The sequence below is a fragment of the Zootoca vivipara genome, chromosome 2 (assembly GCF_963506605.1).
Source record: "Zootoca vivipara chromosome 2, rZooViv1.1, whole genome shotgun sequence".
NCBI classification, from domain to species: domain Eukaryota; kingdom Metazoa; phylum Chordata; class Lepidosauria; order Squamata; family Lacertidae; genus Zootoca; species Zootoca vivipara.
Genome location: NC_083277.1, coordinates 33,873,302 through 33,897,359, shown reverse-complemented (window position 1 = coordinate 33,897,359; position 24,058 = coordinate 33,873,302). Strand labels below are relative to the sequence as shown.

At 43.2% G+C, this 24,058-nt stretch overlaps 1 protein-coding gene across 7 annotated transcripts in view; it reads right to left on the bottom strand.

Moving 5' to 3' along the window:
• The window catches only part of ITPR1 (inositol 1,4,5-trisphosphate receptor type 1), a 216,163-nt gene that overhangs the window by 94,731 nt on the left and 97,374 nt on the right, over positions 1 to 24,058 (bottom strand). For 4 of the 7 annotated variants that reach the window (XM_060271358.1, XM_060271361.1, XM_060271360.1 and 1 more), the window contains 14 exons: positions 22,174 to 22,327; positions 19,885 to 20,072; positions 16,950 to 17,085; positions 15,209 to 15,260; positions 13,265 to 13,433; positions 12,999 to 13,169; positions 11,589 to 11,654; positions 10,349 to 10,486; positions 8,115 to 8,240; positions 7,032 to 7,232; positions 6,025 to 6,276; positions 5,454 to 5,579; positions 4,228 to 4,356; positions 225 to 345 (listed from right to left, as the gene is read on the bottom strand). In XM_060271358.1, coding sequence (XP_060127341.1) covers positions 225 to 345; positions 4,228 to 4,356; positions 5,454 to 5,579; positions 6,025 to 6,276; positions 7,032 to 7,232; positions 8,115 to 8,240; positions 10,349 to 10,486; positions 11,589 to 11,654; positions 12,999 to 13,169; positions 13,265 to 13,433; positions 15,209 to 15,260; positions 16,950 to 17,085; positions 19,885 to 20,072; positions 22,174 to 22,327 — 2,029 coding nt within the window. Of the gene's footprint in view, positions 1 to 224; positions 346 to 1,554; positions 1,603 to 4,227; positions 4,357 to 5,453; positions 5,580 to 6,024; positions 6,277 to 7,031; positions 7,233 to 8,114; positions 8,241 to 10,348; positions 10,487 to 11,588; positions 11,655 to 12,998; positions 13,170 to 13,264; positions 13,434 to 15,208; positions 15,261 to 16,949; positions 17,086 to 19,884; positions 20,073 to 22,173; positions 22,328 to 24,058 lie in introns of all 7 variants that reach the window. The other 3 variants (XM_060271356.1, XM_060271357.1, XM_060271359.1) reach the window with 1 other exon arrangement.

Sequence of the window (24,058 nt, the reverse complement as noted above, 5' to 3'; positions counted from 1 at the left end):
AACTTGGCCTGTAAATCTTAAAAGGCTCCCAGGCTCATCAGTACAAATTGTCTCAATAAAAAGTATCACTTGAACCACTATAAAAATAGTGGAGGGAACTGGAGAAGATGGATCTTGGAGCGCTTTTGCTGCCACTCAACAGGTGCTCTGATAAGCACTGATATAATCTAAAGTAACAGATGTTGCATATATTACGTTTAAATCCATGCACACAGTTTTCTTACCTACATCTGAAAGTACTCTGATACAGCTTTCCACTGATGCTTTTTGGCTGGGCATGAGCCAGTTGCAGTGATACACTCTGAACACACCTTGCAAGAGCTGCACAAACACAGGCTGGCGAGTCTGAAACAAACACACACCCCACAAGCGTAAGTCTGAGGCGGGGGAACAGAAAGCTTCTTCTTACATTTGGAGAACTAAGGGGTCTGTCAGGATGCTAAGCAAACTAGTGGGTTTGTTCAGGAGTCCCAAGACACTTTGAAAGCAAAACCACATTGAGCTTCTGAGCTACATATGCATTGTAAAACAGTAAAAAGATTGTGACTGACTTAGATGATCAAGTTTAACTAGGACATGCTTAGCGCACGCTAACTTGATAAAGGAAAAGATAGAAAAAACATATTTCTTTAAGAATTTACGGATAAAAAAGCAATTAAATTTACAACTGACCAGCAGGTGGCTCTATAACGTTATTAAAACTTAAGGAAGGAGGAAGAAATTATTAAGGCTCTATTGCACAATTAAAAGTGTTCCTAAATAATTTTTATTTTGATCGTTCTGGAATACAGCTTACCATATTTTTCTGTGTATAAGACGCCCCATTTTGGGGGGACTCAAAATTAAGAAAATGCACTATGCACTATCCGTGTATAAGATGACCCCTTATTTTAAACTTCAAAAATTTAGGAAAAATGTAGTCTTATACACAGAAAAATACGGTATATATTTTAAATGTCTCTAAAAGTCTACATTCCTAGCTTCAGGGTTGAAAGCAACATAACCAACCAGTGTGGAACAAAGAGATACAGGAATATATTGTAATATTTTTCCACTATGGATAGGCTGGATACCCCGAGATTATCAGAATTCTACTGTGCCAAATCTCACCCATGACTGACATTTCCTAAACCAGTAATATAATTACTGTGTTGTAGTGCAGGGGTAATAATTGTGTTCAGGCTCTTTATTTTAGCAAGGACTAGCAACTGTCAGGGACCCAGGTGGCGCTGTGGGTTAAACCACTGAGCCTAGGGCTTGCTGATCAGAAGGGCGGCGGTTCGAATCCCTGTGACGGTGTGAGCTCCCTTTGCTTGGTCCCAGCTCCTGCCAACCTAGCAGTTCGAAAGCACGTCAAAGTGCAAGTAGATAAATAGGAACCGCTACAGCGGGAAGGTAAATGGCGTTTCCATGTGCTGCTCTGGTTTGCCAGAAGCGGCTTTGTCATGCTGGCCACATGACCTGGAAGCTATACGCCGGCTCCCTCGGCCAATAATGCGAGATGAGCGCGCAACCCCAGAGTCCTGTCACGACTGGACCTAATGGTCCCTTTACCTTTAGCAACGCCAAAAGGAATATTTTTCCAGGGATGTGTAGACAAGCCTACCAATAGTAGAAAAAAAACCCCAATTAAAAAAACCCAATTATCATAGCTATTATCTACATCTTAAGCATCTCAACTAGCTAATGGAAGTTAGTGACACTAACACAGAAACTAAAGCAGATAAGGAGCTTCCAAAAAGTACCTCTTTTAGTTTGGCAAAGACTGATTGCTGTTATATGGAGAAAGTGTGTAAAAAGCATTAGAGAAAAGAAGGGAGAAACATATTTTGAAAGAGCATGGGCAGGAAATAAAAGCAGTCATTACCCACAGGAACTAAAACTGTCAGTTACATTAGAAAGAAGTCAATTTAAATATAGCCATCCATGTTATTTCAGGTTAAGCTCAAGCACTCGTGGATAGACTTTCAAGCCATCACATCTTCCTCTCTGTTTCAACATGGGGACAATAACAATTTTCCTGATGTAACTGTGGAAAAATTCCCTATACTGTATTTCTATGGGATCCATTCACAGGCACAATCCCAAAATAGTTGCATGGACAAATTGATTCCATTTAACCTCTCCCTATGGAATATCTCTCACAATTCTCTCTGGATGCACAAAGTGATCCACAACAGAGTGTCTGTGGCAGCTGCATATCAGCACACACTCAGCAGATGCATCCCAATGGCTAATCTGCCAGTATTGCTCAAATCCCCAGAATGCAATGAAATCCAAACATACACCTAGCCGTGTTTTTGAATGAGTTTCTGATAGCCATTGCAAAATGTGAGAACTGAAGCATTTGGTGGGGGGGGGGGTTGTTTAGAGAATAGTAAACCACCCGCAAGGCACCGTATGAAAAACTATTTAGAGGACTAGTGACAGATACTATTACTTTGATAGAATACATATTTTGTTATGTGCCAATGGCTTTTGATACCTATTAGGTCCGTAAATTACCATATAGCATATATTCAGCACAAAAAAACAGTGACAATTTGTTGTTGTCAAAGGACAGCTGGATATATAAAGGGCCCCATTACCTCCAGTAGCTTAGGGCCTCATCAAACCTAAATCTGGCCCTGTTCAGGACTAAGAGGCACGGCCAACACAAACATTCCATGAATGTTCACTTTATAAAAAAATTCCTTCAGTAGCAACTTAAAGACCAACTAAGTTTTTATTTTGGTATGAGCTTTCGTGTGCATGCACACTTCTTCAGATACACTGGAAACGGAAGTGTCAGGCCCTTATATATATATACAGAGGGTGATGGGGGTGGGTGGGTGGGGATGGGTGATGGGCTGATGGGAGTGGTAAACCTGTGGATGGCTGTTAACGGCTGCTGATGGAGCAGCCATCCACAGGTTTACCACTCCCATCAGCCCATCACCCATCCCCACCCACCCCCACCACCCTCTGCATATATATATATAAGGGCCTGACACTTCCGTTTCCAGTGTATCTGAAGAAGTGTGCATGCACACGAAAGCTCATACCAAAATAAAAACTTAGTTGGTCTTTAAGGTGCTACTGAAGGAATTTTTTTATTTTGCTTCGACTCAGACCAACACAGCTACCTACCTGTAACTGTTCACTTTATGTTGGCCCTAATCTTTTTTATAATGCTGGGACAGGTGTAGAAAAGGACAATCAAAATGATTAAGGGCCTAGAGAAATTCACCAAATATTACAATGTATAGAAGCTTCTCAGTTTACCAGGAGCAAGGTGTTGAGAAAATGGATAGAGAGAAGTCCTCCCCACCCCCTCTTTCGTAATACTAGAACCTGGGCTCATCCAATGAAGCTGAATTTCATTTTTCCTATTTATAGATCACTGAACCATCTGGAGATCCCAAAGTGAATAGTGGGAGATTTGGAACAGGCAGATTTTTCTGCTACAAGATGCAGTGACAGCCATCCAACTTCAAAAGTGGATGAGACAGGTTCACGGCGGGTATCAAAATGGCTACTAGTAACTGTGGCTAATATTCTACCTCAGCATGCCTCTGAATACCAGTTGCTTGGAACAGCAGTATGGGCTTGTTGTGGGGCTTCCCACAGGCATATGGCTGCCCACTATAGGAAACAGAATGCTCGACTTGATAGGCAGCAATACATGTCTCAGCCATGGGGACTGCGGCAATCACAGGAAACATGCGTACAGTCTGCATGGAGGGGAAATGTGTCACATTGTTCCTGTTTTTTTGGGACTTTCCCATACTCCAGCATTACTAAACGAATACTAAAGACGAGCAGGAAGCTCCCACACCCCCACACTTTTAGGGAAACGCGAAAAGACTGAAGCAATGGACTCACTGCTTTTGTAAGGTTGTGCCAAATGGCCATTTTCAAAATCAAGTTGGTGTTCTAGTGGGCGCCCAAACCTTTTTCAAAGAAGGCCAGATTTGATGATGTGAACATGCATGAGGGCAGACCAAAGTTGTTGAGCTTTTTTTATGATTGAAGTTGTTGAGTTTTTTCGGGGGTGGGTGGATTTTACCCCAGGAAATAAACTGCCACAGGGGCCAGATTGAACCGACCAACAGGCCGGATTAGGCCCCCAAAACGGACTTTGGATATGCACAAATGATGTTCTGCTTCACAGGTGGAGCAAACAGAAAATAGTAAAACAAAACTTTTTGTGTGGGTGGGTGTAACTGATTCCCCTTACTTTCTTACCTGCAGAGTTGTGCTTTGATCTGAGAATGGGGAACTGAAGAAAGTGGTAACTATACTCATCACTATTTCAGTCACATACTTCTCTAATACAGAATCCGCATGCTTCCTGTCACTGGTGTTGTTGCAAGTCTGGAAAACAATTCACATTAAAACAAACAAAAAACAAAAAAACAAAACCCTATTCAATAATGATAATTCCCCGACAAATGCAAGCTTTCACTTTCTGAAATATCATACACTAGACATAAACTCAAGTGATACATCACTCCTGACAGCAAACTCCTGACAGTAACGAGTGACACCAGAACTGTAGTCAAAATTGTGCCACTGACAAATGTGAGATACCTCAATTCTCAAGGGAACTTCAAGGTTTGCAAAAAGAAGCGGCGGAACCTGAGGCAGCAAAAGAAAACAGCCCATTGAGGACAGAGTGTGTTCTGTGGTCATGGAATAGAAAGTGAAATTGGAACATGAGGGTGGGAGAGAATAGAATGCTCTCTACTTAAAGGGAGTGGCCAGCTGAAGATCCAAACAGAAACGCTCATTTTAGGAGGGAGAATAAACTCTGCAACATTTTGTTGCAGGCATCATTTGTACAACACTGTAGCAACATCAACGAAGGCAGAAGTTCCCACAAATTCTAACTAAGAGACGGCAAGTCAAGAGAACAAAGAATTTCCCCCCACCTAATTTCAATTTGCCATACTTTATTTTGTTACAGCTAGAAGCAACCCAAGAGTGAGAAGGACTATAGTGCTAGAAACCTTGACTGTGTGAAGAGCCTTCAAGGCATGCGCAGATGTACTCTGTACATATAATTAGCCATGGCCATGTATCATCATTATTATTAAATCCTATAGCCATGGATGAATGAAAATGTATGAAACTACGGCAATGGGTATTACTTTCATGTGTGTTAACTATATGATATGGTGTGATTAGCAGTAAGAAAGAAGATTCCACCTAAACATTAGGAAGAACTTCCTGACAGTAAGAGCTGTTCGGCAGTGGAATTTGCTACCAAGGAGTGTGGTGGAGTCTCCTTCTTTGGAGGTCTTTAAGCAGAGGCTTGACAGGCATATGTCAAGAATGCTTTGATGGTGTTTCCTGCTTGGCAGGGGGTTGGACTGGATGGCCCTTGTGGTCTCTTCCAACTCTATGATTCAGTTATGGGTGCTTTGTGTCACTCAGCTTTTTTAATATTTCCAAATATTGAAAACACTTACCCTACAGATGTCAACAAGGAAATTCTCAAAGAGCTTCCACATGTGATTGCTTGTATAAATCTCTTTCATTTCAACTTCTGTGTCTACATAGCAATGATTTAGGAAATTTATATAGGCAATTTTAACCTGCAGACAGGAAAACACAGGTGATAAGAAAACCTTAGGAATGGCTGGCCATCTAATTATCTCTAATAATGAAGTTACAGTAATTGTTCTGCTGATAACAAGAATAATCTGCAGTGAACAGGATTTAACCCTGCTTCTGTAGTCCCGTCCCCCCATTATAGGGATACTGACAACCACAGTGAGGTTAATGTGGCAAAACGATTGTTTTATAGGTAGGTTTTGAACTTCTTATAAAGTTGAATACTTGATTATGAAGGAGCTATGGTTGCTTTAAGAGCTAACTTGGAACCCTTCTGCTGTCTTACAGAAACCCCTCTTAGAAACCTTGTCAGGGAGCAGCAGGTCCTTAAATTTGAGTAGTAGATAGAAGTGACCAGAGAGTTATTTGGATGAGACTTCTGAATGAGAGAGGAAGGGGAAGAAAGGATGATGGACAGAATCTGACCTCAGGTATGCAGTCCTCATGGGTCACCACCCTAACAATGTCATCCAAAGGGAGGAGAGAATTGCACTTGATTTCCGTGTAGACATTTTTGCCCTCAGTGCAAACAGCCAACAGCTCAACTAAATGGATATGATACATTAGAGCACTGTTTTCATCCATCCTGTCCCGTTCTGATCTCATCATCTGCACTAGTGTCTGAAAAGAGGCCCTGTCATTGTAGAAAACAAGGACATCTTCCCCCGCGTTGACAAGCTGGCAAAACAAGAGCATTATGGTCCCATTAAACATAAAAAACAGAGAAAATGTAAAGTAATTAAGTTTTCATATGCACCAAGATGCATGCTCTCTCTCTCTCGATTGATTTCTATAGCTCTATCAGTCTACAAAGCACTTTACAATGCTTGTTTTGATCACTTAATTTATTTCCTAAATTTATAAACCACCACTAAGCACCAGGCCGGTACAAGCTACAAACTTTCAAAACGTACACATCTAAAATGTACACAATTTTAACAAAAGTAAAATTGCGGAAGCAGTAGTCCATAACCAGCTTGAGGGTAAACAGAAAAGAATCAGCTAGTTAATATAATGAAATGAAAATCTTTCATTTCGCTGCCAGACATTGGTGATGGTGACATGCAAATTTCTGTAAGGAGAGACTTCCTAATAAAATGTTCCTGGTTAGCTAACCATTTTGCTATTTTTTTAAAAAAAATTGTGCTTCGTGTGTTATTGCGTACATATTACTGTAAACTGCTCTGATATTTCCTGAGTTAGCAACAAATATATCACCCCCACCTATGTGCAACCAGCTTGCATGCAACGCCAGGAAATAAATAATAATTCAATTCCAAACTTTGTTGGATGCAACCCATTGCAATTAATCTTAGGTTTCACAATACTGACACCTAGGAAGCAGTGCCTGTCCTCCAACTAGTTTCTCTTTGCATGCATTTTACGCTCAGGCTGATTTTACGCTCACAAATATGTATACACAGCCTTCTCACCTCAGCCATGACCATATCCTGGCACTTTTTAATGAACTTTCCTTCAGCCTTAACAATTGTCTGCAGGAACTTAATGTACTGGACATTCCGTCCGTGTGTTTCAATACAGTGCACGAAGTGTTGAACCACCCGCTCATTAATCTCGCTGCAAAGCTGGAAGTTATTCATGAAGATATGTTGCATCGTTACAGCCTCCAGGATCTATTAAAAGGGATAGTAGAAGAGAAAAATGTGAATCCTGACAAAAGTCAACACCACAGCACTTTGGAAGCTTTTAGAGAATGCACATTAGAGCAAAACAGTAGATTTAGTGCTAACAGACAAACTTCTGAAAGCAAGCTGATGGAAGGCGAGTTTGGTCAGAGAAGATTCAGAAACCAGGCTTTCTGAACATATTGACACAGAAGTCTTTAGAGGATATTTTCCTATGTCCCTGAACTGCTTGAACTCTCTTTTTCTTTAGAAAACCTCCACAATAGGCCTACACCATGCCAAAAGCAACTTAGCAGCAATGTGTTGTGGCCTGCTTTTTTTGCAGTTCCAGCAAACCAGTAGAGAGAAGAAAAAGGCAGGTTGCACCGTAAGTTATTAGTGCATAAGGAACATAAGTTGTGCAGACCTAGTGTGCACAATGCAAGACATCTCATTCCTTCCAACTTATTACAGATTTCCTCCCCCAACCCCACCTCTCCACGTACAGATGCATAATCTCACTACAACACTGGGAAAAAGGACACTGTCCTCCATGCACCTGAGATCAACAGAAATGGTTTAGGGGTTAGAGAACAGCCTTGCTGCCTGAGATGACTGTCCCACTCTTTATCACTACCCGAAGGAGTCTCAAAGCGGCTAACAATCTCCTTTCCCCTCCTCCCCCACAAAGAGACACCCCTGCTTGGAAAACTTGAAGCAGCCCCCAGGAGAGCTTTTGGAGAACACAGGGGGTTGCAGTAAGCAGGGCAGGGGGTGTGGTGTAGGAAGCTACTTTGCAAAAGTGGATTTCCACTCTCAAGTAACTCTGGTTACAGCCCCCAATCAGAAAAGGTCTGCATTTTCTTCTATATTTTTCAGTTAACTTCTTACCCCAGGGTTGAGAAACAGATTTATATGCTTGTGCAGCAATGCTTGGTTCTGTTGGTTGCCAGCACAGAAGTTCTGCAGGAACGCATGGGCGAGCTTCATGATCTCCTGCATCCTTGTATCTTCAGCCTGGAATTAAAAGGCACAAGTGCTCCAGAATAAATTTAAGTTAAATTGATTTACAAGGTGCTTAAGCAAGCTGACCTGTCTGCTCAATTCTAATCTCAAAATAACAGTATTCCCATTCCCTTTTTAAAGAATGCTGCAAACTGGGATAAATTAGAGGGGGGGGGAGATTAAGTTTTTTAAGGCTCTGTAATGTTTAAATGGGGATGCGGGTGGCGCTGTGGTCTAAACCACAGAGCCTAGGGCTTGCCGATCAGAAGGTCGGCGGCTCAAAGCCCCGTGACGGGGTGAGTTCCTGTTGCTCAGTCCCAGCTCCTGCCCACCTAGCAGTTTGAAAGCAGGTCAAAGTGCAAGTAGGTAAATAGGTACCGCTCCAGTGGGAAGGTAAACGGCGTTTCTGTGAGCTGCTCTGGTTCGTCAGAAGCGGCTTAGTCATGCTGGCCACATGACCTGGAAGCTGTCTGCAGACAAATGCCGGCTCCCTCGGCCTATAAGAGCGAGATGAGCGTGCAACCCCAGAGTCAGGGGTACCTTTACTTTTACCTTTTAATGTTTAAATGAACAAGTGAACACCTTCTAATATATTTCCTAGCCAGTTATGGTCTTACTCCCCCTATGATCTCAGTGATCAGGAACAGATATATCTGTTAGTGGTTCCCCACCTCCCTGGCTAAGATGCATGGCTCCTATGTGCCTGAAGCTGTGAGTTCAGTATTGTGGGCTTGATTCTGTAGAACTGCCTCCCAGCGGAGATCAGTCAGGACCCCGCCCTTCCTGTTGGCTTAGGAAGACATTTCTATTTCATAAGGCATTTCGAGTAAGTGGCACTGTTATCTACTTATTAAACTTACACTTTTATCCGTGGCTTTGTTTAAAAAAACATTTTTAATGACAGATGGTTGTATTGATTGTTGCATAAGCAACTTTGTTATCATATAGTTTTTAAAAAAAGCAGCTTGCAAACATTGGAAATAAATAATGGATGCAATGATGGAAGAAGCCATTTTGAATTGATGGCAATTCAAGTTCATAAAGTCCCACTTTTCTTTCAGAGACCATGTTGTGAGTGAAGCTGCCCGTGCTCTTTAGCCAGTGGTCAATATGTGGAGGTCCACATAATGGGTAACATTAAAAAAAATGTTTTAAGAGGTTTATTTAATTCCTACTTGGCACAATCCATTTGCGTAAACCCGGAGTAGCCAATGTGGTGACAAGAGCTGGGATGCAAAACCATAGGTTGCTGGACTACAACTCCCATTATCCCCAACTATTGTCCATGCTGGCTGGGGATCATGGGAGATGGAGTACAACAACATCTGGAGGTGACCACACTGGCTACCCATTGCTTGGACGATGTATAAACATCTATAACAATATGCCTTGAAATACCAGCCAGAACGAGTTGCATTATTTTTATTTTTCTGCTTCTTAACTAAAATACTTGTAGGGCTGCTATGTTTGCTTCCCTCCTGCTTTACCCACCCACCCCCATTTATGAGTCCAGACTCCTTACCTAAGGAGCCACAAATCTCCTTCCTTCTCAGTTTCTCCAGCACAATGCTTTTCTTTGTGTGGACTGGAGGACTTCAAGACTGAAAATGGAACACATATGCTTCTCCCCCCCCCCCATTCTGAACCACAGCAATGTACAGCTACTGATACAGTATAGCATATTGCCCTTTTATAAGGACATTTAAAGCAGGTAAACCAACTTGTTGCTGTGACTTAAAACAATGACCACTGTGTGAACTATACAGCTTCAATTTGTCTTTCCACGGTAAAAAGGCTTGGAAAGTCCTCAGCTGACTTACGAAGGATTTGTACAAGAAAAACTCAGAAACCTTGGGGGCACCTCTGTAATGTTATGCCCAATGCCTCCTTGAGACAGCCAGGAATGACTATATAAACCTTAGTTTCTATTTTGTTCGTCCTTGCAATGAAACTGCTTCAATAAACCCCAAACAAATGAATTATTCCTTAAGACATGAATATTTAGCAACTGCTCCTTTGATGCTCAATGCAACTTGTAAGAGACAAAATTTAGAAAGATCCAAAGACACTTTAGTGGTTTGTTGATGGATTGTAAAGTAACTGATGCATGCAAACCTCACTTTCTCATACGGGATCTGTAAGAGCTCCAGGACCACAGTGTGAGCGCCCATGTTTCGGAGCAACCTCTGTTGCTGCTTCCGGCTTTTCCTGACCAAGATGCTTTCTTGTACACAAAGCTTGCTAAGTCGAAGCAAAATCTGCAGAAACACATTTTTTTTAGCACCAGATGACATACTAATGTTTTTCTTTTTCCAGACAGGCTGAAGGAAAAGCTCACTTTCAACAGATCGCAGAATAACATTAAACAAGCAGAGTGAAATTAAGGAGATAAAGACAAAAATGCGTACACCATGTTGCATGCAATTGACACAGCAATTACATTTGGATGACATGGATGACCATGCATGTACAGGAAACTGGCACTGGCTAAGGTATCTTGGCTTTCCTTTACCAAGGAAAATGAGCTTCAGCCTTTTAGTGCTACAATGGCAAGTCTTCTGGTGCCTTCCAGATGTTTCAGACTACAACTCCTGTTGGCCGTGCTGACTGGAGTTAATGGGAGATTCAATCCAAAACACTTGTAGGTGGGGGGGGGGAAGTGGCTGCTTCAGACAATGCCAGGCAAAAATCTCAAACTCTTATGTCAGTAAGTATTATTTCCAGTGTACAGGGGTCAAGCCTTCTTTGCATCACACAACTTCCTTGCCCTTTCCAAAAGGACCAAAAGAACCATAATGCTGTGGACAAAGTTGATTCTTTTGCCTAATTTATACCCCATGTAGCTTTTCTTTCTGTTTTCTTTCATTCATACACAACCCTGAATATAACACTAGAATTAATGTTAAGACTGAAAGACTGTCCATGGAAATTGTACAACAATGTTGCATAAAGTTTTTCTTTCTTTCCTTCTAAAAACCAGTGGTAAACCTGTGTAGATTATTTTAAAGCTCACACTTTGAGTACATTTTAACGCATGCATTATATAAATCATTAACATGTATATTAATTGTCCGTACTTCATTAGTCTAGTCCATAGCACTATGATAGTTTAATGATCTAATTAAACCAAGTTTTTATACATACTATATACCCAGGTGCCATGATCCAACAACTCATTTGGCATACAAAGGCTCCAGTATACGTACAGAGCTATTTGTGCGCAGCAGCCTATTATCTTCTAGGAGGCAAGGAATATTCCATATTCAGACAGGTAAAGGTATATATTCATAGCATTCCTCAACTCATAGAAATGAAGAAGGCAGCAAAAGTAATGGGCAGCTGGGAAAGGATGAGTCTTACCTCTTTGACCACCCTGTAATTATAGCTACTAGTGCTTTCGGGTTTCCGTGGTTTGCTGTGGCCTTCCTAGGGGACAAGCAAGATTTATTAATTTATTGCATTCCCTTCCTCCCCATCACCAATTCTGGTGATCATTAGTACAAATTTTAGTAGCTATTTCACACCAAAAACTCTCCAGAAGTTTTCTTTCTCCCTTCACCAATATTCAGTTTTAATAAAAACTTAAACTTAACAGCGGTATTTCTATCAAGTCACACACTTGTGCTATTTACCTAAGGTATATATATTCACACACACACACACACATTCCTTTAAATGGATAAATCTTATAGCAGCACAATAATATAACTGCAGCATTAAAAAAAAATACTAGTTACATTAAAGGCACAGTATGATTAGTGGTACTGTTTGCAAGTACAGTGGTACCTTGGTTTATGAACCTAATGCATTCTGGAAGTCCGTTCTTAAACCAAAGCATTCTTAAACCAATGTGTGCTTTCCCATAGCAGCGGGGGACTCAATTTACAAATGGAACACACTCAACATGTTCTGCTTCCAAGGCAAAGTTCATAAACCAAAACACCTACTTCCGGGTTTGCAGTGTTCTTAACCCAAGTTGTTAATAAACTAAGCTGTTCTTAAACCAAGGTACCACTGTAAACAGTGAGGAGATATTACACATATATATCCTCACTGCATTATTGGTCTTTTATTCTAAACTTTAGTTTAATGTGAATAACTATGGAAGAGGTGGTTGAGGCATCAGGACAGGGGATGGAGGTTAGAGGAGGCATATATAACATGATGAATGGAACAAAAAAGGAGATAAATCAGATTTATAGGGTTTAAAGCAGCTGGGAAACAGACCAAGACACCTCTTAGAGGAAGTTCAGGAATCCCATGAATTAAAAATGAATAAATATGTAAATGTAGCTTTAATAATATATTGCACAAACATGAACAACTATACAACTGGCCGGGAGCAGGGGGAATAAACATAAACTGTGGAAAGAGAAAACAACAACAACAACAAAGGTGTAGGAAGACGAAAAGGGGGATGGGAGAAGAGAGGGAAATCAAAACCATAAAACTACGATTCTAGCATAACTTTGCTAAAGTCTTTTAGAGCTTATGTTTAAAATATAATACTTTTAAGGTTGCGTACAACAATGAAATGTTATTCATGTTAATCAACTCAGTCACCTTCACAAAAGCCATCCAGGTTAGGCAACGACATTGTTTGGGAGCAGAGGGCAGCACAGAAAATGCAGACTGCAAGAAAGCAATTTGCCCCAAAGCCACCATTACTGTATATAGCTTCTGGCTCAGATGAAACTTGAACTAGGGACTCTCCTGCTCTTGACCACTATGCTACACCGGCAATGAAACAAAGACAAAAGCTATTTTTACCTCCTTTTTCTTATGTTCATTCTCTCCAGTCGTTACATCCATCGTTTCATCAGGTCCCTGGCCTTTATACACCCAGAGTTCAGATTTTTCCACAATTGATCTCAACTGATCCAAATCTTGTTTTATCTGCTTGTAGTTGTCCACATCTTGGCTGGTGACAAGCAGTTGGACCTTACATGAATTGCAATCCATTAGTTGCATAACACCCTTGCATCATCACACAAATTTAGAATGAAAGTGTGGACGGTATAGAACACTACATTTACCTGTTTAAAGGCCTGAAGGACTTCTTGCCTCTGACTAAAGTGCCTAAAGAGTAGCTGAAGGGCTCCAGACACCAGAGGAGGGTAGTCATGCATAGTTAAATGGAGTAATACTCTAAGGAAAGTTCTGCCACCATGATCATCCAAATCTAGTGGTGTATTCTCTTCACTGAAAATAATAAAAAAATATAAAGTAAAATTGGGGTGGTGGTGGTGGGGAATGGTTCCATTTAAGAACTTCCATCCAAGAACTTCCAGGCAGCTTCCATAACTGTGTAAGTCTATCTGATGTTGGGAGAGAAACCAAAAACCACCACAAATTCATATTCAAATACAGTGGTACCTTGGGTTTCGAACGTCTCCGTTGATGAACATGCCTCGGAAGTCGAACAAGTTATGCAGCTTCGGCTGAGTGCAAGATCCTGAGGCCTAGCTGTCGGCTATTAAGTTTTTGGTTTTTGAACATTTCAGAACTCGAACAGTCTTCCAGAACGGATTACGTTCGAAAACTGAGGTATCGCTGTACATTGTAAGCTACCAGTGGCAATGGAGGAAGGGCACCCTTTTTCATATTAGAATCATAAAACTGTGGAGTTGGATGGGACCCAGAGGATCATCTAGTTCCATGGTTCCCAACGTGGGGCACACGCCCCACAGGGGGGCAATTTGATAGCTTGTTTAGACCAAGTTAATGGCCTTTTAGGCTTCCTCCACGTGAATAGTTGTTTACTTTTTGAATAATAAAAATTATATGTCACCGGGGGGGGGGGATCAGGATTTTAGAGATGCTTAGGTGGGGCATGGCCAAAAAATGGTTGGGAACCATTGATCTAGTCCAACTCCCTGTAATGCAGCAATCTCACCAACTCACCAGCACAATCTCAGCACTTCGCCTCGTTTATTCTATTGGAACTTAGCAACACCCTAAAAACGTATTTACCTTTCTCTGATTAATCTAGTTCAAGGTGGGAGACTTGTGGCTTTTCAGATGTTCCTGGACTCCCAACTCTTATGAACCCCAACAAGCACAGCCAGTAATCAGGGAAGATGGAAGTTGTAGCCCAGCAACATCCCTGATATAGACACTTTTTTAAAAGAGCAGCCCTTCTCATAGTCACTCTTTCTCTAGGCTTCCCTCCACAGCTAACACCTTGGATTCTGCAAAGTCTTTCCCCCTTTTGCCATTCTGAAAAAATTATTTTTAAAAAAAGTTATTTTCCCCCTAATGGCCTTTAAAATATATCCTGCATGTCAGCAAACACTAGCAAGGCTGTCCGACCGGGCAGTGCTACCCAACCATTGGCCAACTCTCCTCCTCCCATCAGTTAAAAGTGTATTTCTTTGATTTACGTTCTTCTTCATTTTAGGAGTACGTATCTATCCCATTAAATATTCTGGGTGACATTTAGCAATGACGACTTGCTTGCACCACCAAAATCTGCTGTACAACAGGACATCCAGTTTTTATTCTTTCCCCTCCAGCCCCCATATTTCCCCCCCACATCTGTTCCAGGGGGTTCCCCCCAATGCTCCTGGGCAGATTCTGGGGTTGCACAGGGAACTGAAGCAGGGAGGAGAGGGAGGAGATGTCTTGTTTCACAAGCAGCTGTTATACTGTTCTCCTGTATGGTATTCTTAACACTCGTGTGTGTGTGTGTGTGTGTGTGTGTGTGGACAATGGGGTCATGAAACCATAGCTGCAAGAATACAGTTTACATTCCCACCCTGCCCTCTCATTTAGAAAGTACCTTAGGAAACATACATGGATAATTCTTTTAACTCATCCATGGTAATTAAAGTAGCAATTAATGGACAAGCAAATGGGTACATGAATGATTAGTACAAGTGACTTGCTCCTCTGAAGAACTGTGAGCTGCAACTGTCCAGAAGCAGTTTCACATACAGTTCAGAATAGACAAATGCAAATCACAATAGTTTACTTTCCTGCCTCCAAATATCCCTTCTGCTTGCTCTTCGATGTGTTCAAAGTCAAGAGCTCCTGTAAAGGAAAACAAACAGTTTTGTGTTCTGTGCCAAGCTGGAAATATAGCTTAAAATTAATTAAGGGGAGCAGAGGAAGCAAGCTACCATTCTTTTCATCCTAGAAACTACACTATTAAGAATCCTCTGCTGAAAGGCAAGGAAATCCTCTGTGAAAGGAAATCCAAAAGGTTGTTTTTCAATCCAATTGTATAATTGTATAAATTTAATCCAATTGGCATCCATTTCAGTTGTATGGGCAACTGCTGTGTGAAGCTGTTTCAAACTATACAGTAGAATATGTGAGGGTATTGTGTGCATGCAAGCTTATGCCTGCATCCATACACAAACACGCAATATTTAAAGGCAGCCTTGGATTTTTCCAGATGAGCAATGGAGCAGTTTGTACAGCCTCCACCTTACATGGTTTCAAAGGGAACTCATGTCTTCCATAGTGTGAGACTGTGCACATATGATTTCTTTATTAAACTTTTTTGAAAATATTTTTTTAAAAAAATGAAACAAATTGCAAAGGATAAGCTCAATAACTATGCATACTGATAATCTTAGTACTTTCTTTCTCCTTTATTTTCTTCACAGGGTTTTCTTTACAGAAATTTTCCTTACAGGGTTTCAAGATGTGGAGCAGTGTTTCCCCAATTTACAAAGTCATTATAGTTTGATAGTATATTATTGTACCTGGCTTAATAATAATAAACCCCCACATAGACAATGGAATGGCTGTTTTCCTGCTTTTGTTCACAAATTGTCCAATAAGTCATTAGAATTTAAGGGAATATACCAGGGGTCAGCCAACGTTTTTTTGGAGGGGGCTGGTTCACTGTCCCCCAGACCTTGTGGCGGTTCTCTCGCTGCGAGAAGCCAAGTTGCAGGGAACTATGCAGAGGGCCTTCTCGGTGGTGGCACCTACCCTGTGGAACGCCCTCCCAACAGATGTCAAAAAGGAAAACAACTACCAGACTTTTAGAAGACATCTGAAGGCAGCCCTGTTCGGGGAGGCTTTTAATGTTTAATAGATTATTGTGTTTTATTCTTCTGTTGGAAACCGCCCAGAGTGGCTGGGGAGACCCGGCCAGATGGGCGGGGTATAAATAAATAAATTATTATTATTATTATTATTATTATTAGCCAGACTGTGTGTGCATGTGCGCGCGCACACGGCGGAGGGGGCTTCTCTCTACCCCCTCTCTCCCAGCCTCTCCCCTCCCCTGCCTACCTATGGTGCTGCCGTCGCAAGTGCGGGCTGGCTCCGGAGAGGCACTGCACTGCGCTCTGCCAACCGCGGCTCCTGTGCCTCCCCTTGCGAGCAGCAGAGGCTGGTGGCGGCAGAGGGACGAGTGGCCCAAAAGGGCTGGCTGGCTCCGGAGAGGTGCTACCCCAAATGACGCTCAGCCAGCTCCGCCCAGCCCCCTTCCTCCTCTATGCAGGGTGGGGAGAAGCCAGGAGGAGGCGCCACAGTGTGTGAGGGGGGGGGATGGCGCCCCACCAAATGGCGGCACAGAATTTTTTTTAACCAAATGACAAAAAGTTAATGAACAGACTCCACATGATCCACGGACCGTCCACAGGGCAATTGGGCTGGATCCAGCCCACAGGCCATAGTTTGCCGACCCCTGGAATATACCAAGTGGCACACATCGGCACCTAAGAATTTTTTTACAGCACTTTAAGAGAACATGTAACTGACCTGGTACATTTGGCATTTCTTGGTTATTGCTTCCTGTAGGTGAATCAGGTGTCTGTGCATTGCTTTCATCAAACTCATGTTTAAATATGCACAGAAGGCATGAGATTCTATAATCCAATCTCACATTCAAAATGAACTGATGATTCCATAGTTTTTTTAAAAAAAAGAAGAAGAAAAAGAAAAAGAAGCTTCAATAGCACAACTCATTACCCTCCCCCCCCCTTTGCATTTTTAAAAGCAAGGACCTTCCCTTTCACATGCTTAAAACATGCATTTAAAATATATTAGATATCAAAAGTAACTCCTGCTATGAAAACCAAAATCTACTGGTCTAGTTTGTATTATATATTATAGATGCATATTGTGTCTAGATAAAAACATACACAAAACGAAACACGCAAAACGAAACACATACCACCTTTTTCAAAACAACACAATATATCAGATTTTTTTCCCTGTTCTACCTTAAGTAAAAGTAGGAAGATGGTCATTCTGGGTATTTCCTGTTTTAATTCACACTGGCAGCATTGGTCAGTACTACCCTTCCAGTTCGTGCTTATACATTTCGGCAAGTTAACCAATAAATTTGTATACCGTGTTTCCCCCTTTTTAAGACACCGTCTTACAACTTTTTTTCCTCAAAAAAGCACACGGTGGCTTATTTTCAGGGGGTGTCTTTTTTTATTTAAGTGCCGGTATAACTTGGCGCTCTCTCCCGCGCGCATTTTCTGCCTCTTCTATTCTCTCCGTTTCCCCTCCTCCCCCATCCTGAATCAAGGGCTCTCCTTCCTTGGAGGCTTCTAAGCTGAGGCTGGATGGCCACCTGCCTAGGAGACAGACGTGCACACGGGGGGGACGGGGGGGACTTCACTCTGTGAGGTGGAGCAGGAGGTATACACGAAGCTGCCCACCGTCATGTCAGTGTAGGTGGGACTGCGCTGGTCGCAGTCGAAGCACTCGCGATTGGGTGGGAGCACTGGGAGGCTGCTCATCTCCCTCAGCAGCTTTAGGTGCTTCTCCTCCTGCTTCGGCTTGCCGCTTGCTGCCATGGCTTCGAAGGCAGCGGCGGCCGTGTGTGTGTGCGCGCAGAGGTATAGAGGCTGCTCCCCGGGCTCTCTCACGCTGGCCGGGGAATGAGGAGGGAGGCTGGGACCCGTCCTGCTCCGAGATGTTAGTGAGGGAAGCGCGAGGGGGACGAGGCTTGGGACTGCGGCTCTGGCGCGCGCAACCCCAACTGACGGACCGACGGAAGGAGGGGGGGGAAAGGGAAGGAGGAGGAGAGGAGCGGCGTCAGCTCTCGGCGAGGAGGCTGGGGCAGCTGAATGACGAGCCGAAGAGGAACCTGCGCGGCACCTTTTCTCTGTCGGGGGGGGGGAGAGAGACGCGATCACAAACAGAGAGAGACAGACGCGCACACAGGGGGGGGAGAGAAAGACGCACGGGGGGGGAGAGAGAGAGAGAGACGCGCGCACACACACACACAGAAAGAGACTGACACCCACACAGAGAGGGAGAGCGGTGCTGCTTCGCGCTTTGTCAGCGCTGCAGCCGCCGCCGCTTCCGAGCGCCAACCCGACCTGGCAGGCTTCCTCCTCCTGCCACGGCCGGCATTGCAGGAGCTGGGTCCTGCTGGCTTGTGCCCTCAGTGTTCCGTGCGGCACTGCTGCACGCTTTATCGGCGCTGCAGCAGCAGCCGCCGCTTCCGGGCACCGACCCAACCCGGCAGGCTTCCTCCTCCTGTTGCGGCCGGCGTACTGGGTCCTGCTAGCTGGCTGGGGCGCTAGGTGGTCTTGCTCCGCACGTCGCGGAAGTATGGCTTATTTTCGGGGTATGTCTTACGTTTCTCAAACGATTAAAAACCCTGCCATGCCTTACTTTTTGACTACGTATTAAAAAAGGGGAAACACGGTAAGTATAACTAGGGAACGAAAGGAACTGCCTTGCTCATGAAGCCCCGTTCTGTGTACCTTAACTGGCAGCAGCTCCTCGGGGTCTTGAGTAGAGAGTTCCCTTTATTGCCACCTGTGACCTGATGTTTTAGCTGCAGAATGCCAGAAAATGAACCTGAGGCCTTCGACTTTTTTTTTAAAAAAGGGCTTTATCCACTTCTTCCTCATGGCATTTATCTAAGAGTAGCACAGGCTATAAGAGCTGACACAAAAAGTTTCAGTTTCCTTCTAGTTTTTCCATGCATTTTTTCAGTAGTTATCCCAGGGCTATGCACCCTGACCCAGAAACCTTGCCCCAGTTCCAGATGGGTAGATGGGTTGATGAAAATGCACAGCACACTGAATGTCAGGCAGCCTGTTGCAAAGCCGTAGCTTTCAAAATAGGATCTGCAGGGGAACTCAAATGAAGCCTTGGAAATACTGTCATGGGAGCATGCAGGTTTCTGAACACCTCCATTGCATTGTTCTGGTCCAACTCTCCTGAACAATGTCTGTATTTCAATCTGACTGCTCAATGTTTTATAGGAGCTGGGTTATTTGAAGTTACCTTGCACACAAACGTTTTAAAGTATGTAACTGGTTTTAATGTTTTAAATGAGGGCATGGGTTAAACCAGGCATCCCCAAACTGCAGCCCTCCAGATGTTTTGGCCTACAACTCCCATGATCCCTAGCTAACAAGACCAGTGATCGGGGAAGATAGGAATTGTAGTCCAAAACATCTGGAGGGCCAAAGTTTGGGGATGCCTGGGTTAAACATTTGCAACTGTTCGCAATTAGTAATTGTTATTAGTATTTTGTTGTTAGTATTTGTAACAATGTTTATTAAAGCTTACATGTAATCCATCCAGTGAAAAAATTATTCATTTCTAATTCTGTCAAAAAGAGAACAATGGTCTAGAATGGAAATAAACCCCAACAACGTAAGCATGACAGTACAGCTCTTGCGTCAATATAGTTTTCTAAGCTATGTCACCTGAAGTATACCTGAAGTATCTCAATGATTTTCAGCTTGGTGTCCATTACCAGGATGTCTTCTTTCTCAGGTTCAACCTGTTTCACATTACCTTCTGGGGCAGCAGCAAGAGGAGCCATGGGCAAGAACCCTCCACCCCTGAGCACAACTTGGGTCATCAGCTCCCCAACACCATGGATAGATCTCATCACATTGCTCCCTTCAGAGAGACAATACAGGATAAAGTTTTGTAAAACACTTATTAAGGTAAGACCTGTCTCAGCATTACCCGTCTCAGCCTATTACACACATTACTGTATAGAGGAATCAGATTCAATGTGTACCTGCTTCTTATCTATCAGATGCAACATGTTACCTACAAACTGTAGAAATAGTGTACAGTACAGTGGTACCTCAGTTTAAGTACACAATTGGTTCCGGAAGTCTGTACTTAACCTGAAACGAACTTTCCCATTGAAAGTAATGGAAAGTGGATTAATCCGTTCCAGACAGGTCTGCAAGTACTCAAACCGAAGCGTACTTAAACCAAGGTATTACTGTATTTGTGGTATTCTGCTGTTTAATAAAATGCTTTGAGATCACCCTTCATCTGCAGAGATACAAAGTGGGCATGCAAAGGCTGAGAAAAATATAACAAACAAATCCAATATAATACAGTTAAGGATACAACATTGTTATAAATATTCTACATGCTGTGAAATAGGCAACACCCTCCACACTTACAGAAAGAAGCAGGAACATTTATTGGATATTCACTTCTACCAATGCATTAAATAAAGAAACAAACCCTACCACTATACAGTATCATATTGAGGGGAAATCCACATACTACATGCAACATGGGAGTTGCCCCCAAAATTTGCATCCTCATACTTCATTCTTCCTCTCCCCTGACCATGTGAAACAATGGCAGAATAAATGCATCTTTACCTGCCTCTCCTGCCCCATACTCTGTGCACCTCGAAAATCTGCTCCAGAGCTTCCTTCAGCCCTCCGGAGCAGATGTTGAGAGTACATGGAGGGCTGCTGGGGATGGGGGAGAGCAAGGTAAAGATATGTTGCATGAGTGGAAGTCCATTCCGTTTGTGTACAGATAGTGTTGGATACATCCCACTGATAACATTTGGGAACAGGTGCAAGCCAGGTATAAATGAGATGGCATGCATTTTGTGCCACCAGCTCATATGCTCAGTCCGCGTTCAATCATGCAGTTGCAAGCTCATGAGCATATGCACATGTTAATAATGTGCATTGACAAGGTTGGGCGATATCAGCTTTTCAATATCACCAGCCAAACATCATGGTCTGGCAATGTACCGCAATGTTGAAAAAACAAGTCACATTGGCCTCAGCCTGCAAGGTGCTGGGTGCAATTGCCACAGCTCTCACCACGGGTGCTGAGGCAGTTTCACCCCAGAGCCCAGCGGGCTGGGACAATGCAGCTTGTTTGTACGGCTCAGCTGGGGCGTGGGAGGGCTGAGCCATCCCTGGTGCTCCCCACTCACGGACAGGTGGGGAAAGTACCAGGTATTTCTTGCGTGGCTCTGCTGGGGATGGGGAGGGCTCCCCACCTCTGGCAGAGCCATCCCTGGTGCTCTCCCCACTTGCATGGGAGCTAGCACCAGGCTGGGGTATCGTTTAACTGCTCGGCTGAGGGGAGCAGCAACCGCACACTTCTCAGCCAAGCACTTTAAAGATGCTGAGGGAGGAACAAGCTGTATCAGCGCCTCGTGGATGCAGCTTTTTTCTACCTCTGCGCAGTATATATGTATATATCGCTACTGAAACTGCCACCGCTCCTGAGTTCCTCTGCTAGCAATGCTCACAGGAGGAAGTCGCTAGCAGAGAGACTCAGGAGTGGTGGCGGTTTCACCAGTGATTTACTACTGAGTGAAGCTGACATTGCGGTCTGCTCTTTGACTGTGCCAGCCAAAGAAAATGACTGCTTCTTTAGCTGGCACAGTCTGAGAGCAAAGCAGAAGCCATGTGAAACACAAACTCCTGTGAGTATTGTCTGCAACCTGGAGCAACAAACTACCACTATCATTAACCAGAGGAACCTTGTCAAATACGGATGGAAAATTAGGTGTTCCCCACACCTGACTTTCGTGATAAGAGGCCTCCACAATAGGAGTCAGCTTTCTCAGGAGGAACAGTGATAGATAGCCTATCTTTTACAATTTACAAGCCTGCTTCCCCCACTCCTTGACACAGGGTGACAAAAACGATTGGCACTGACAGAAACCGATCATTCTTCAATAGCACATTTTTCTTCCTCTATGCCGCATGGGCATTCATACCTTTACTCTCTTCTCCTTTTGCAACCTTTGTGATAGGAAAGATCGTAGCAACATGGACACAGTCCAAAATAGCTAGGAGGATTTTTGTTAGCCTGAGCAGGTCACAGAAATTGTAGAAGCCAAAATAGATCAGGTTTCGGGCCAGGTTTACCACCTATTGTTTTAAAAAGAAACAAAAAAATGGTTTGTTACAATCTCTATGACATGTACCAAAGCACCCGAATATTGACTTTCTGGCACCCACTATTCAAAGGATCTGCACAGAGCCAGTTTGGTACATTGGTAGACCAACTGTGGAGATGAAGCTCAGTGGAAGATCTCAGCCTGGTTACTAATTCTAATCCTATCTCAATTGACTGAGCCACTGGGAGCATTAAAAGTTGGTAACACCCTGAATACCACCCTGAGCTGCTTGGAAGAACAGGATGCAGCTTGTTGTTGTTGTTGTTGTTGTTGTTGTTTAGTCGTTTAGTCGTGTCCGACTCTTCGTGACCCCATGGACCATAGCACGCCAGGCACTCCTGTCTTCCACTGCCTCCTGCAGTTTGGTCAAACTCGTGTTCGTAGCTTCGAGAACACTGTCCAACCATCTCGTCCTCTGTCGTCCCCTTCTCCTAGTGCCCTCCATCTATCCCAACATCAAGGTCTTTTCCAAGGATTCTTCCCTTCTCATGAGGTGGCCAAAGTATTGGAGCCTCAGCTTCACGATCTGTCCTTCCAGTGAGCACTCAGGGCTGATTTCCTTAAGAATGGATAGGTTTGATCTTCTTGCAGTCCATGGGACTCTCAAGAGTCTCCTCCAGCACCATAATTCAAAAGCATCAATTCTTCGGCGATCAGCCTTCTTTATGGTCCAGCTATCACTTCCATACATCACTACTGGGAAAACCATAGCTTTAACTATACGGACCTTTGTAGGCAAGGTGATGTCTCTGCTTTTTAAGATGCTGTCTAGGTTTGTCATTGCTTTTCTCCCAAGAAGCAGGCGTCTTTTAATTTCGTGACTGCTGTCACCATCTGCAGTGATCAAGGAGCCCAAGAAAGTAAAATCTCTCACTGCCTCCATTTCTTCCCCTTCTATTTGCCAGGTGGTGATGGGACCAGTGGCCATGATCTTGGTTTTTTTGATGTTGAGCTTCAGACCATATTGCGCTCTCCTCTTTCACCCTCATTAAAAGGTTCTTTAATTCCTCCTCACTTTCTGCCATCAAGGTTGTGTCATCTGCATATCTGAGGTTGTTGATATTTCTTCCGGCAATCTTAATTCTGGCTTGGAATTCATCTAGTCCAGCCTTTCGCATGATGAATTCTGCATATAAGTTAAATAAGCAGGGAGACAATATACAACCTTGTCGTACTCCTTTCCCAATTTTGAACCAATCAGTTGTTCCATATCCAGTTCTAACTGTAGCTTCTTGTCCCACATAGAGATTTCTCAGGAGACAGATGAGGTGATCAGGCACTCCCATTTCTTTAAGAACTTGCCATGGTTTGCTGTGATCGACACAGTCAAAGGCTTTTGCATAGTCAATGAAGCAGAAGTAGACGTTTTTCTGGAACTCTCTAGCTTTCTCCATAATCCAGCGCATGTTTGCTATTTGGTCTCTGGTTCCTCTGCCCCTTCGAAATCCAGCTTGCACTTCTGGGAGTTCTCAGTCCACATACTGCCTAAGCCTGCCTTGTAGAATTTTAAGCATAACCTTGCTAGCGTGTGAAATGAGCAGCTATCCTTTATTTTTCAGAATATATTATCATAACACACCATGCTGTACCACTTCACTATACCTTGTCATAATAAACATAATTTTCTGTATTTTAATAAGCATTCTACTGTGTTTTACTGCATATGCAGATGTATTATACATAGAAACTGAATATTCTGGAT